General features: G+C 56.5%; 1 protein-coding gene across 6 annotated transcripts in view; it reads left to right on the forward strand.

The window, feature by feature from the left end:
- HGFAC (HGF activator) overlaps nucleotides 1-5,817 on the forward strand; it is a 10,852-nt gene extending 5,035 nt beyond the window's left edge. For 4 of the 6 annotated variants that reach the window (XM_014589512.2, XM_027773598.1, XM_006152944.3 and 1 more), the window contains exons 7-14: nucleotides 184-294; nucleotides 386-560; nucleotides 778-863; nucleotides 1,618-1,873; nucleotides 3,729-3,868; nucleotides 4,147-4,287; nucleotides 4,380-4,528; nucleotides 5,562-5,817. In XM_014589512.2, the coding sequence (XP_014444998.1) occupies nucleotides 184-294; nucleotides 386-560; nucleotides 778-863; nucleotides 1,618-1,873; nucleotides 3,729-3,868; nucleotides 4,147-4,287; nucleotides 4,380-4,528; nucleotides 5,562-5,744 (1,241 nt within the window). In that variant the 3' untranslated portion in view covers nucleotides 5,745-5,817. Of the gene's footprint in view, nucleotides 1-183; nucleotides 295-352; nucleotides 561-777; nucleotides 864-1,617; nucleotides 1,874-3,728; nucleotides 3,869-4,146; nucleotides 4,288-4,379; nucleotides 4,529-5,561 lie in introns of all 6 variants that reach the window. The other 2 variants (XM_014589513.2, XM_006152945.3) reach the window with 2 other exon arrangements.
- The last annotated feature ends 8,650 nt before the right edge of the window (nucleotides 5,818-14,467 follow it).

The raw sequence follows: 14,467 nt of genomic DNA on the forward strand, positions 1-14,467 counted from the left end.
GGGGGGGGGCCCGGGGGGCCTGGGTAGGGGGGTGTGCCAGCCAGCATGTGCCCATCCCCCCACTGAAGCAGAAAGGACTTGCCTGAGGTCACTCAGCAACGAGGGCATTAGGGATGGACCTTGGCCCTGACATCCCTCGGGGCCCCTGGAGGCCCATGGCCTAGCTTCTGAGCCCTCCCCCAGCTTGTCTGAGCAGCCCATGTCTGAACGGGGGCACCTGCCACCTGATCGTGGCCACTGGGACCACCGTGTGCGCCTGCCCGCCAGGCTACACTGGGAGGCTCTGCAACATTGGTGAGTCCGTGGCCTGGCTGGTGCCCTGGGGGAATGGGACCTGGGGACTCCGTTGCAGGCCCAGCTTCACTCCCCACCCTGCCACCTGTAGTGCCTGCGGAGAGCTGCTTCTTGGGGAATGGCACCCAGTACCGCGGGGTGGCCAGCACTGCGGCCTCGGGCCTCCACTGCCTGCCCTGGAACTCCGACCTGCTCTACCAGGAGCTGCATGTGGACTCGGTGGGCGCTGCAGCCCTGCTTGGCCTGGGCCCTCACGCCTACTGCCGGTCAGCACCTGCCAGGCCACTCCGGGCCACCTCACCCCGGGTGGGCAGGGTCTGTCCTGCGGAGGCCCTTCCCTGACTCCCACACCCCCGCCAGCCCTGTTGACAAAGGCCCTGAGAGCCTCTGCCTGGGAGGCTGCCTCAGAAGAGCTGGGCTGTGACAGCCCCGTGTCCTCTCTGAAAGGCTGTGTGACCACCCCTCCCTTCCCCATCACTCCAGGAACCCAGACAAGGACGAGAAGCCCTGGTGCTACGTGGTGAAGGACAACGCGCTGTCCTGGGAGTACTGCCGCCTGGCGGCCTGTGGTGTGCAGCTCACGCGGGGCGGGAGGATGAGCGGGGCGGTGCTGCCTCGAACCCACAGAGTCCACGGCAGCTTTTCCTGTCATCGTCCCACCCCACCTCATGCCTGGCTACTGCCCCATCTAGAGATGGGGAAGAGGGTTACAGCAGCAGCTGGTCCCAGGTGTCACAGTGGGCGGGCACCAGGGGACAGAGTGGGTGATGCCACCAGCTGCTGTGGACTGGTCACCTGCCCAGCCTGCAGTGTGCCCATTTCCATGGTCAGTCAGGCCTGGGATGGCCCCAGAGACGGGACACCATGTGGGCAGACCACCCAGCAGGCACCCCTGGAGTCAGGCCCTGGGGAGAATAGCCCCCCACGGGGCAGCTTCCCATGTCACTGCACCGCAAGGATCTTACCGTGGGGTCGTCTGTGGGATACTGGGCTGCTGGGAGGGGCCGAACACCTCCAAGTGTCCCAGGCTGCTCTGGCCCTCATGAAGTCTTGGGATTGGGTGTTCGTTCTTGCCGTCCTGTGGATGGGGACCAGGCTCAGAAGTGAGCCCTGTGCCCAGGGCGGCAGAGCTGGGCTGAGCCCAGACCTTGTTCCAGAAGGGCTGCCTAGGGCAGAGCAGAAGGCGGGTGAGCTGCTGGGGGGGCCTGAGAAAGGAGGCAGCGGGTCCAGCCAGGACCTCCCCGGCTTGTCTCCATGGGACAAGGTGTGCAAAAGGGGCTGACTCTGTGGACCTGGGAGTGACCTGGTCACCTGTGCTCTCAGAATCCTTCGCCAGAATCCAGCCCTTGGCCCCTGAGGTCCTGGCAACCCTGCCTGAGCCAGCCCCCACTGGACGCCAGACCTGTGGCAAGAGGCACAAGAAGAGGACGTTCCTGCGGCCTCGCATCATTGGGGGCTCGTCCTCCCTACCTGGCTCCCACCCCTGGCTGGCCGCCATCTACACTGGGGACAGCTTCTGCACGGGCAGCCTCATCCACACCTGCTGGGTGGTATCTGCAGCCCACTGCTTCTCCAACAGGTGAGCGGCTCTGCCCCAGCCCCTGAGCCCACCCCTGCAGCATCCACCCTGTGGGTCTGGGAGCCAAGGTGCGGGTGTTTCCTGTAGAGGGGAGTAGTGGGCATAGCCCTGTCCTCCTCACAGACCCCATACCTCCCAGACCCACGACTCCAGATTACGAGGGGCCAGGGAGGCGATGCAGGGGTGTAGAAGACTGGGGACAGGGTTGGGTTGCAGACCCTGCATGGACTGCCCAAGTGTCTTGGGCTGGGCCAGGGAACCTGGGCCAGGGAAGTAGGCCCAACCCATTCCCCACCTGAGCTCACACCCAGAGAGGCACCAGGTCAGAGACCTAAGACTGAGCAGCTTGGGTGGGAAGAACCAGGCCTCTCTTTCCCAGGCCCTCCGTGCTGTGAGGGGAGAGGCAGCAAGGCCCTGCCTGGAGGGACATCGAACTGGAGGGGCTGGGGAAAGGATGGGCCTGAAGAGATGCCCCAGTGATTCCGAGCTGGGGAGCAGGATCTGGCCAGCGCAAGGACCTGGCAGCCTTCTTTCCCAGCAGTCACCCAGGGCCTGCAGCACCCAGGGGAGGCTGTGGGCTCTACTCCTTCCTTGCTCGATGGTGGACTGCTTGTAGCACCTATGAGATGAGCCCACCGAGTCCTCAGTGTGGTGGTTAAGAGGCGGGGGTTAAGAGGTTAGCAGTGTGGTGTGGTGGATGGGGCCGCTGACTGTGCAGACCTAGTGGCTTGGAAACCATGCTGGGTGCATAGGCGTGCATGCCCAAAATGCCGAGAGGAGAATGGAGAAGGGACTGACGCACAGCCATCACCCTGGGGGATGACTTCTTACTTTCCCTTTCTCTGTCTCTCTGTCTCTCCAGCCAGCACACATGTCCTATGGCAGATTTAAAAAAAAAAAAAAAAAAAAAAAAAAAGAGGCTGGAGGAGAGCAGGCATTGACTCCTACATCAAGGAGGGCCAGGCTGAGTGGGAGGCACTCCCGCATGGGTCAGAAGGGGCGCAGCCTCACACCTGCCCCAGCTCATGTCCCAAGGCTTCCCCCAGGCCCAGCAGGACTGGAGAGGTGGGAGCGGGCAGGAATGGAGGAGTGAGGGGCAGGTTCAGGGGTGGAATGTGGCCCTGTAGGGGTAGACTCTGGGGCTCTGTCCCTCACCCCAGGCAGCTCTTTCAGGTTGGAATGTCTGACCAACCTCATTCCTTAGGAGGCCGCCTAAGCGAGATCCAAAAGGCTCCTCAGGCTCTGGCCCTGGACTCAGGTTGCCAGGGGTGGCCCCAGGCCGGCTGTGTGCCAGGCATCAAACTGCTGGGAGCCTGTTTTCCGGATGGTCCCAAGGCTTCAGACAGTTAGATGGTAGAGGTGGGGTCTGAGGAAGAAGGGCTGAGGGTGAGAGGGACATTCTGTGCAGATGGGAAAACTGAGGTTCAGATTGGGGACCGAGGGGCTGACTGAGGGGGGCCAAAGGCTCTGTCCTTGGGGTGGGGGAGGAGGTAAGCTGCTATTTGCTGGAAACCCCACAGGCTAGGTAGGAGCCAGGGCAGGGGTCTCCAGGCAAGGCCAGGCCTCTCCCCTCTTGGGCCTAGGCTCAGCAGACCCCACCTGGGCCTGACATGAGGCTCCCCCACTGGGGCTGTTAATGGGGTGCGGGAGGTCGCACTGTACTTCCAACAGGGAGTGGCTGGCCTCCCCAGCACCTATGTTCTCCCTGGGACCAGAGTCCTGCACCTTTGGCCCTCCTGGAGTAACTACGATGCTCAGCCACAGGCTGGAGGGTCTCGTTCAGGGGTGGGGGAGGGTTGGCCTCAGTGGCTTGAGGGAAGGGCCGGCCCAGGCTGCTGTCACCACCCCTCTACAGTCCCCGCAGGGAGAACGTGTTGGTGGTGCTGGGCCAACACTTCTTCAACCGCACAACGGACGTGACACAGACGTTTGGCATCGAGAAGTACATCCCATACCCCCTGTACTCTGTGTTCAACCCCAGCGACCATGACCTTGGTAAGCTCCAGACACATCTGGGCAGCGGGGGACCCTGTGCACCTCAAATCCGAGGCCAGAAGTCAAGGTTCCAGCACAGGGCAGCAGGGGTGCCTGTGCAGCCTCACCTGGCCAGAGGGAGCCCTGACTTGCTCCGTCCAGGGACTCCTGGGTCTCCTCTGCCCAGCTGGGCTGCACCCTAAATAACTTGTTGGCCACCCTCTGCCCATCATGGGCCCCCAACAGCCTTTCCTCTTAGCCCCCATACCCTAGGCTGACCTCTGACCTCTCCCGCCCAGTCCTGATCCGCCTGAAGAAGAAAGGGGACCGCTGTGCTGTCCGCTCCCAGTTTGTCCAGCCCATCTGCCTGCCCGAGTCTGGCAGCACGTTCCCGGTGGGACACAAGTGCCAGATTGCCGGCTGGGGCCACACGGACGAGAGTGAGTGGGGGGTGGGAGCCGCTCCCAGAGCTGTGCCCAGGGGAGGCCAGGCCTGCCAGGGTTCCCCGCCCCTGAAAGCTCATGTCCTGCAGATGTGAGCGGCTACTCCAGCTCCCTGCGGGAGGCACTGGTCCCCCTTGTGGCCGACCACAAGTGCAGCAGCCCCGAGGTGTATGGCTCGGACATCAGCCCCAACATGCTTTGTGCCGGCTACTTCGACTGCAAGTCCGATGCCTGCCAGGTGAGCCATGCCAGGCCCCCGGGACCTGGCAGGTGGGGTCTTGGTTGAATCCTGGGGAAGCAGAGCTGCACAGGACCCTGTCCTAGCACAGCAGCAGGACTCCTGGGCAGACGGCACACTTACTGTCGGCGGCCAGCACCCCAGGACAGGCTCTTCCACTGCTGGCAGCTGCCCCGGCCCTGCTGGGAAGCCTTCTCAGCGGGAAGGAGAGACACTTCCTCCTACAGGCGGAGAGACTGAGGCTCAGACAGGGTGCAGAATCACCCAGCATTTGGACAGATCCCAACGGCCCAGCCTAGGGGTAGGCTGTCCATGTGACACCAGGCACCAAAGGCCCAGCACTCTTTCCAGTGGGCTCATGGATCGGTCCGTGGACCAACCCCAATCACTAACATTTATCTAGGCTGCACGTCAGCTCTGACCTAGAAGAGCTGTTTGTGCCCCGTTTTACAATGGGAAACAGCCCCAGAGAGGTCGAAACACCAGATTACACAGCTCGGCAGGTAGAGTGGGCCGGCTGACACTGGTCCACTGGGTGATGAACTCCCTGGGGGAAGTCAGGGAAGGCTTCATGGAGGAGGGGGACTTTGCCAGGTGGCGAATGTGCCAGATGCAGTGTGGCCATGAGGTCCATGAGGATGTTTGCTGCTGGGTAGAAGCAGGGTGCCAGACTGAGGAGTGCACTGCTGGTGGGGGAGGTGAGGAGCCCCGCAGGATTATAGCAAGGGAATGATGTGGTCAGACATCCTGGTTGCGCTGGCCCTGCCCACCCAGCAGCTGGGAAGGAGATGACTTCCTGTCTAATGAGGCTCAGAGACAGTGGGACAGCTCCTTTACGCAGAAGTACCTTTGTCATCTGTCATCCTGGGAGTCCTATGTTGGTTAGGAGCACCTGGGACTTCCGGGTTTTCACTCCTCAAGGGTCTTTGGGCTGGAGGGAGAGAGGCTGGGGTGGGAGGGTGGTGTTTCTGGGCCCACACTGCCTGCGCTGGGCCCCTGGCTGCTGGTGGGCATCTGACGGGTGCTGCTGCAGGGGGACTCGGGCGGGCCCCTGGCCTGTGAGAAGAACGGTGTGGCCTACCTGTACGGCATCATCAGCTGGGGCGACGGCTGTGGGCGGCTCAACAAGCCTGGCGTCTACACCCGAGTAGCCAACTATGTGGATTGGATCAACGACCGGATACGACCTCCCAAGCGACCTGTAGCTCCCTCCTGAGGCCCTCCAGGGGGCATCCTGCCTTCTTACCATTCCCTGCCTCTAAGACAATAAAGATGTCTCCAAGAACCCAGCGTACACTCCCTGTGCCCTGCCTGCTGCCAGCCTTCCCTCCCTGGTCCTGTCTGGGGTTGACGCGGTCTTGGGGCTGGGGGCCTTGAGCCAGCCCAAGTGCTCAATGGAGATGGGAGCCTGCGACCTTGTGGGGCCTGGCCCCACGGCCCAAGGCAGCATTGAGTCCAGGCCCTCTTCAGGGCACATCAGTGTACAGTTCACACCCTCCTGGGCTGCCCATGGCAGGTAAGCAGCTAGGCCCAGGCACCCTGGACTATCCTGGGACAGGACATAGAAACCGAGTCTAGGCCCCCAGACTGTGGGCGGGGCCCAAGTCAGGTAGTGCATGGAGTATTAACACTTGAACAAGGTGAGCCTCTTGAGAACACCTGCTGGCTGTCGCTTGGCTGTAGACAGAGGCCTAACGGGCTGTTCTCCCTTAGCTGTGCTTTCCAGAGGGAGAACACAGGAGACCAGAGGGGCACTGGCAAGTCACAGTGAGGGAGACTGCTGGTACTCAACTCCCTGGAGCCGCCCCCGGCCTCTGCACAGAAAGGAGCAGGTGGGAGCACGTGGAGGGAGGCGCAGACCCCCAGCGCCTGTGGGCTGCCGTCAGAAGCTGAAGGTGCCCTAAGGCACTTGTGTGGGGACAGGGTTCACTGACATGACAAACATGGGCTGGAGTGGGGCAGAGGCAGGCAATCCTCAGCTGGTGCCCAGTCCTGTGTGTCTTGGGGTTCCAGGAAGAGCCAGAGGCCAGGAAGACACTGCAGTTCCTACACCAGGGAGCCCATGGCCTTGGTGGGGGTATGAGGGTGGGGGTCAGCAGGTGGCACCATATTTAGTGACCTAGACCCAGACCCAACCAGTCCCTTTCCTCATCTCCACTGCCCCACCTTGGACCAGTCCTTGACACATCTGTCTCCTCTGGGTGACCACAGGCTACTCCCTGCTTTCCAGCCTCATCTGCCAAGATCTGCTCTTCTCATGATGGGCAAGGCTTTCTCCATGGTGCTGCCAGTCCCACCTTGGAGCCCCACAATCTCTGCGGCTCTTCTACACCTCTCATCTGTGCACTGGCCCCTCTGGCCTCTCTCCTGAAATTGACCCCAGGCCCTCGGTCACATTGTTCAGCTACCTCCGAGAATGTCCTTTCCTGTACTGCCCTCCTCCCTTCACTCAACCTCTGGGGCTCTTGCCACTCAGTGCCCACAGCCCAGTGGGGTCACCTCCGAGTCACGCTTTCAGACATCAGGCACGTTCATAGGCACAGGAAGATGCAGGCTTTGCCACATACTCTGCTCATGGTCCTGTCACTCACATTCAGAAGCCTGCCTGGTGGAGCTTAAGCAGAAGAGGTTTGTTTTTCTCTGGTAATAAGAAGCCCAGCAGTCAGCCACCTGCTGACTGAGTTTGCTGGTTATAGCTGCCCCCTTTATCAGGACAGCAGGAGTGTTTCTAGAACCCTCTTCCCCAGCAAATTCACATGTAGCCTGAACGGGATCACATGATCATACCTGGCTGCAGAGGATGCTATAGGACAGGGAACAAGATTGTTGTCACCAGCAAAGCCAGAGTTCTGAGGACAAAGGAGAGAGAGTGAGAGAGTGAGAGAGAGAGACAGGTATCCAGAGGACAACCAGCACAGGGAGCTCAGGCCCTTCTCCTGGTTGCCCTGGGCCATAGAGCCCTCAAACCAACTGAAACCACTGCTGAAACTATGTGTCCCCTGGCCATTGCATAGGCCACAACCTAAGGCAGTGACTGGAGGACAGTGCTGGTGCCGATGCCCAGGGTCACAGAGTATGGAATATCTGCTTGTGAGTATAGGGATCTCTAGCAACTTGCCAGGACTCAGAGAACTGTGTGGCTTGAGCTCAACATAACCCACTCCTGACATGGATTCTCCTTGCATCTTCTTCCCAGTGAGTGGTGAACGGTTTAAAATGACTTCTCTGTGTCTATTGAGATGAGCAGATGACTTTCCTTCTTGGATCCATTAATGCGATAACTTGCATTTATAGATTTCTAATGTCAAACCAGCCTTGCATTCCTGGAGTGAAGGGCATCTAGTCAGAGTGTGAGCCACGTGTCTCCACTTGCCCACGTGTCCAGGTTGTGTTCTGTGTTGACTTCCACAGATGCAGCAACGGTCTCTGTGCCCTGTGGTTTCTTGTTGAGCTCCAATAGGACATCAGAGGGAGTAGACAGAGATTTGACTCTGTCTTTGAGGTCACCTCTGTGTTCCAGGTTGAATTGTGTCCTCAAAAATTCTTATCTTGAAGTCTTAACCTCTAGCATCTCAGAATGTGACTGTATTTGTAGATAAAATCTTTATTAAAGGGAATCAAGTAAAACATGGTGATTAGGATGACTGGCATCCTTATAAGAAGAGATTTGCACACCGGGTGCATGTGTGGGCATTCCAATCCCCCCCACTCCCCGGGATGATTTCTCGCTTTCTATCTCTCTGGTGAGCACATGTACCCTGTAGTAAAAAATCTCTCTCTGAAAAAAAAAAAAAAAAAAAGAAGGAGGAGGATAAGAAGAAAGAAGGAGAAGGAAAAGAAGGAAGAAGAGGAGGAGGAGATTTGGACACAGACACACAGACGGAAGACTATCTTTCCGTCAGAAGAGACACAGGGAGAAAATGACCAACTACGAACCAAGAAGAGGGCTGGAAACAGATTTTCCCTCCCAGATTCTGAGGAGCCAGTCCTGCTGACACTTGGATTGCACACTTCCAGATCTGTGAGACAATAAATCTCTGCGGTCTCTGCAGTTCATTGTTACAATATCCTTTGCAAACAAGCAACCCAGGCTGACTGCATCCCATACCTGAAGGTCACTGCTATTCACAGCATGTGAATGGTATTCTCTGGGTGCAAATGGCAAACCTAACTGCTTCCTCTGGGTTCCTTCAGAGGCCTGACATCCTGCCAATCAACTGCTTTCTGCTTCAGTGGCCAGTTAGTTTTGCCACTTGCAACCATGCCTGGCTTGTTGAGCTGCCTGCAGCCATTACCCCGGCTGCTGACTGTATAAATAGGTCATGGTGCTCTTGTCACAGGCCAGGGCCTGCCTGAAACCACCTGCAGCAGGTGCCAGTCAGATACCTGCCAGCAACCAGAAGCCTGCTCAGGCAGTGTGGGCCCAGAAACACCAGAAATGCATGTAACCTCTCCCTTTCTTTGCCCCTCTGGCCTAGGGTGGTATCCACTCTTTTGCAGTGTAACCAGTGCAGGATGATTGGTTACTGCTGTGGTTCCTTCATCTTTAAAAAAAATTATAAATTAATTTTAATTTGCTACAGGGCATGTGCAATTGTTGGAGAAATGCAGAGAGAAAGTGAGAAAGCACTCCCTACAAGGGGTGACCACGCCACAGTCCTTTCTCTTCCATGCTCCTCTCTGGATTTGGGGCATGCATGCCCCGCATGTTTTTCAAGCTGCTGGATCTGGGGCTTGAACTGCACTGTTGTCCGTGTGGGATCCAGCCGCCTTGACCACCACATCACCTGGCTGGCCCTGGTGCCCTCATCTTAACCACAGCTTTGGAAATCAGCCTTCCCTGAGCTGGCCTGCGATGTGTGCCACCCTGCTGAGACCACCCCCTTGAGTTATCTTACTCTGCCTGCCAGCCCGCTGCGACCATCACTGGTACGTTCTGTATTGTTTTAGAACAGTTTGGGATTTACTTTTATTTTGTTTAGAATTTTGTGTTTATGTTTGTAAGTGAGATAGTTTATAATTATCTTATATTCTTTGAATGACTATTGTCAACGTTATAATACCAGCCTCATTAGTAAGTGCGAGAGTATCCGTTCTTTTACCAAAATAAACTGAAAGACTCTGTATTAGATTGGAATGATTTATTATTTAAAAGTTTAGAAGAATTCACCTTAAAAAGTTGCTTGATCTGGTATTTCCTTACAGGATTAGCTGTAACTACTGATTCAATAGCTTTAAGACTTATGGGACTTGGGACCAGCAGTTATCGTAATGGCTATGTTGCTGAACTCCCATGTAGCCGACCGCAGTTTGCGTCCCGGACCCGGTGGCTTAAAACTCACGCTGGGCGCGTGTGCGTGCGTGCCTAAGATTCCGAGAGGAGAATGGAGGAGAAGGGATTGCAGCGTGACCATCCCCCCTGGGGGGGGTGATTTCTCGCTTTCTGTCTCTCTGTCTCTCTCTGTCTTTCTGGTGAGTGCACGCGCCCTATAGCAAAAACCTCTCCAAAATAAAAGACTTATGTGACTAGTTTGAGCCCGTTATAGTACACTGGGTCATCAGAAAAGTCTTGCCGTGTTTTTCTATGCAAAAAAAGTGCATCATGACTTTTCAAACAACCCAATAAGCCACACTTTTATAAGTTTGTCTAGTTTTTCACATTTATTGCCGTAAGGTTGTTCATGGTTTATTTTCTTCTCATTTAATCTATGATGTATCAGCAGTTATTTTCTGTTAGCTCTCGGAAGATTCCAATGTCTTCTGGCTTCTATTGCTGCTGTTGAGCATTTGCTTTATATATCATCGTGGGTCTTTTACAAGTAATTTCTTTCCTCTGGTGGGTTTTGGATGTCTTTGATTTTGGTATGCTGCAATGCCACTATCATATGCGTTGATGTGGGCTTCTTGCCTGTAGTTTATTTTGCATGTTGTATGTCATACTTAGTCTTGCTCAGGTCAGACTTTGCTGGTATCCTCCCCTATAGCAACTCAGGGACACAGGCTCTTATGCAGCGATCCCAAGTCCCATGGCACGTAGAGTCCTCCAATTCTATACCAGAAAACTTTTTCTTTCATAAATGACCTCCGAACCCAGTGATGACCTCCAAACACAAGCCATTTATTTAGCTCACAATTTTGTGAGTAGGTCACTCTGTGTGTGGGATGGTGGCAGTGGTGATGTTTTCGATAGGCTCTCACTGTGTCTCAGACCTCCAGCCTCAGCTCCCCAAGCAGCCAGGACCACAGCCCTTTCAGATAGAGTCTTGCCATGTTGTCCACGCTGGCCATAAGCTCACAATCCTCTCGGCTCAGCCTACTGAGTTTCTGGGGCAACAAACGTGTGCCAGCACACCAAGTTCTTCAGGGTGGGCTGGAACTCAAACCCAGGCCTTCCATATGGCCTTAGCCTGCCAAGTAGCAGCATCCAGCATGCACTACCATGGCCAAGCCATGTGTGTGGGTAATTTGGGCTGGGCTCAGCTGCGTGGTTCTTCCAGACTAGGCTGGCTCTCACACACATTGGAATCATCAATTGTTCTTTGGCAGATCTGCTTCTGAGGCTTGGCCGGCTGTTGGCTAGAGTCAAGGGGTGACTGGGTTCCATTTTTCTTATCATCTGGCAGGCTAGCCTGAGGTCTTGAACATGGTGGAGGCAGGGCTGCAAGAGAAAAGTGGATGTGTGAATTCCCATGTGCTTTATCTGTCCAAGCAAGCTGGACTCATGGGGGACATAAATTGGTTCCATTTTTGAGTGGGAGGGGGGATAAAGTCACATTTTAAGGGGCATGAATATAGGGAGGGAAATATTTATAGCTTTTTTTTTTTTCTTTGAACAATCTACTACATTCTGTCTGTGCAGGCTGCTAAAACCGAATAGCACAGGCTGGGTGATTTAAACAGCAAACATTTATTTCCTTACAGCTCTGGAGGTTGGAAAGTCGATGATCAAGGTGCCGGCAGTGTGGCTCCTAGTGAGGCCTCTTCCGGGTTACGATGGCCGCCTTCTCACCGTGTCCTCCCATGGCCTTTCTTCTGTGCACAGGAGGGGAGAGAGAGAGATCATTGGTGTCTCTTCCTCTTCTTATAAGACAGCAGTCCTGTTGGATAAGGGCCCACCCTGTGACTTCATTTGACCTTATTACCTCCTTAAAGGCCCTTTCTCCAAATATAATCATGCCAGGGTTAGGCTTCAACATATGAGATTTTGGGGGTGAGTCCATAGCTTAGCTCATAACACTTTCCATCTCACAATGTGGCAAGTGAAGAGTCTGGTTGAGAGCGCAGGGCACCTCATGACTGGGCCTGTAAGCAGCGGCTGTCCCTTCCACCCACATGCCACTGGCCAACACTCATTCCTATCACCGCACTTCATGGAAGGGATGGTGGGAAAGGGAAATGTGTGGATGGGTTTGGTGAGCACAGGGCACAGTGCTTGCCATGGTCAGTTGGTGTGTGCGACACCCCACAGCTGCAAGGCAAGGAAGCCCAGTCCCTGATGGATCGTCCCCTTATGTTTATAAATCCTATGATGATTTTGAAAGATCCTGACTGCACTATCTCATCTGGAAGGCCATCCTATTATATCAGGCTAGAAGCTCAGACCAGAAAGGTTGTGTGATGGTTGAAGTTCATTTGGCTGGTGAGTGGCAGGCGCAGGCAGCAGGTCCCATGGCTGCAGTGCATTGACCAGGAACACAGCCCTGTGGCCACCGAGTCTAGCAGTGGTGGCCACATATCTGGTTACGATGTCTAGCAGCAGCAGCCATGGCTGTTGGTCAGTCTGGTGCAGCTATGAGCCAGGGCTGTAGGCTTCTTTGACTGTGGAGGCCAGCCCTGCAGTGGCACAGGACCAAGACATTGTCCTGTCTCAGGATGTGACCATGCCTAGTTGCTGCCCACCTCCCAAAGTGCCCCCCACGCTCTGCTTTCCAGCCTTCCCCATGGTGTCTTCAGAGGCCTGATATTCTTCCAATTAATTGCTTTCTGCTTCAGTGACAAGAGTTAGTTTTGTCACTTGCAACCAGCAGCCCTAGAGCCCTGGGCAGGACCTATGTTGGGGAAATTGAGGCATGAAGAGGGGCAGAAGCCAACCCAGCCAACAGAGTTCTTGGCCAGGCAGGCAGTAGGAGCCAGGCCACCTCTTCCTTTTGACAGGAAGCTTTCCCCACCTTTCGGCAACGTTGACAGCTGCAGAGCTGTTCTCTGGGGCCACACAGCTGGAAGGGAGCTGTCTGTTCCCACAGCAGCCTGCATTTTCCGGGGCCAGTGTGGGAGCAGGTGCAGCTGCCAGGCATGGCAAGAGCCTGGGTCAGGGCCAGGGTTTGGGAATGCAGCAGGGCACTGCCCCTCCCTGCAGGGATGAGCGAGTGCCAGGCGCCCGGGACGGCGGATGTGTCTGCGGCTACAGCCCCCAACTGCTACCCGACTCCACGCCGGCTGTCCAGGGCCAGCCCCTCAGGGGCCAGGGATGTGTGGGGAGCATGAATGAGGCTCTGTAGCCCAGCAACTGTTCTGCAGAAGGGGACTGGTGGGTGGTGGCTGCACAGGTGATGGGGCAGGGTGAAGGGGAAATGCAAAGAGCTGCTTCCTGGACCAAGTATTCCCCTCCTTGCTTTAGACTCAGCAAGATGTCACAGTGGTGTCAAAATCAGCCCTGCAGCCCATGCAAGACCTCCCCTCTCCAGTCCCCAGGGGGGATGAGGAGCTAGTACCAGGGGCTCCTGATGCATATGAGCTCTGCTCCAGGGTAGGCCCCGGGCCTGAGACCTCACGCTTGCTGCTCTGACCTCTTTCCCCTTCTGGGTGAGGCCGTCGGACTGGCCTGAGAGGCCTGGATGGGTGTGGTGAAGACGCACATGCTCCGTGAGCGAGTCACTGTCCAACCCTTACCTTTGCTCCTGGCTGGAACTGCGAACCCCTGAGGATGGGCCCTGGGCAGGACACATGGGCAGAGCTGCACTGCTTGTCTGAGGGCTTCTCCTGGATTTAAGCAGCTGCCCACTTCTGTCGCGTCCTTATGCTTAGATGCTTCTGTAGTCCTGGGCGCTGGAGGCCCTCTAGTAGGATGGCGTCTAAGCCGACATCCCAGCATAGACCCACCAGGTCCTGCAAAGCATGTGGACTCCAGAAGAAACCGGAGTTGTACCTGAAGCTCAGGACAGACCTTGGGGGCAGCTGAAGTGGGCTGCAGAGTACGGAGGAGAAAACCCAGAAACTTGGAGAGACCACCTGCCTGAGAAGGGAAGTGGCCCAGGCATTGCGAGCTGAGAGCGGCAGCTCCTCTTTGCTGGTCCCTGCCAGGCTGTGGTAAGCCGCCTTTGGCAGAGCCAGCTCTTGGCCGAAGTGGGGGGCGGGCGACAGGGGTGTGTGTGGGAGGAATCTGGGCCACTGAGGCCGCTTGACCGCTTTCCACCAGGGATGCCTGTCAGCAGGACCCACCTATCACCAAGACCCACCTGTGTGCTCTGAGGTCCCTGCTACCAGGAGTTCAGAGTGGACAAATGTGCGAGTCACCGGAGTGTTCCCTGTAGATCCCATCGCCACTCTGCCTGGCTAATGGTCACCTCTGTGTGTGAGGGAAGCCTGAGGACTGGGGAGTGTCCTGGGCCAAGGTGGCCCTCAGTCAGCCTGTTACCAGGGGTTCCTGGCGACCCCCCTGAGATTGGGGGGGGGGGCAGATGCCAGAGGGTCAAGTCAGGGTAGCTGGAAACAACTTAAAAGTTGCAAACTCCCCACACACGAATAAGAACGCCCCTTTTTGTTTGGCAGTCCTTCGCCTTTGAAAGGGAAGCACCCCCACCCCGCAGCACACACAGGACTCTGCGGCCTGCAGTGTCTGAGCCTGGCTATCCGGGGCCCAGAGGGAGGCCCCGCAGGTGCCTACAGGTGGAGAGGCGAGCCGGGTGGGGGAGCGCGCCAAGGACGTGCCCCCGGCTTCCA

Source organism: Tupaia chinensis, unplaced genomic scaffold, assembly GCF_000334495.1.
Source record: "Tupaia chinensis unplaced genomic scaffold, TupChi_1.0 Scaffold000360_1, whole genome shotgun sequence".
Lineage (NCBI taxonomy): Eukaryota > Metazoa > Chordata > Mammalia > Scandentia > Tupaiidae > Tupaia > Tupaia belangeri.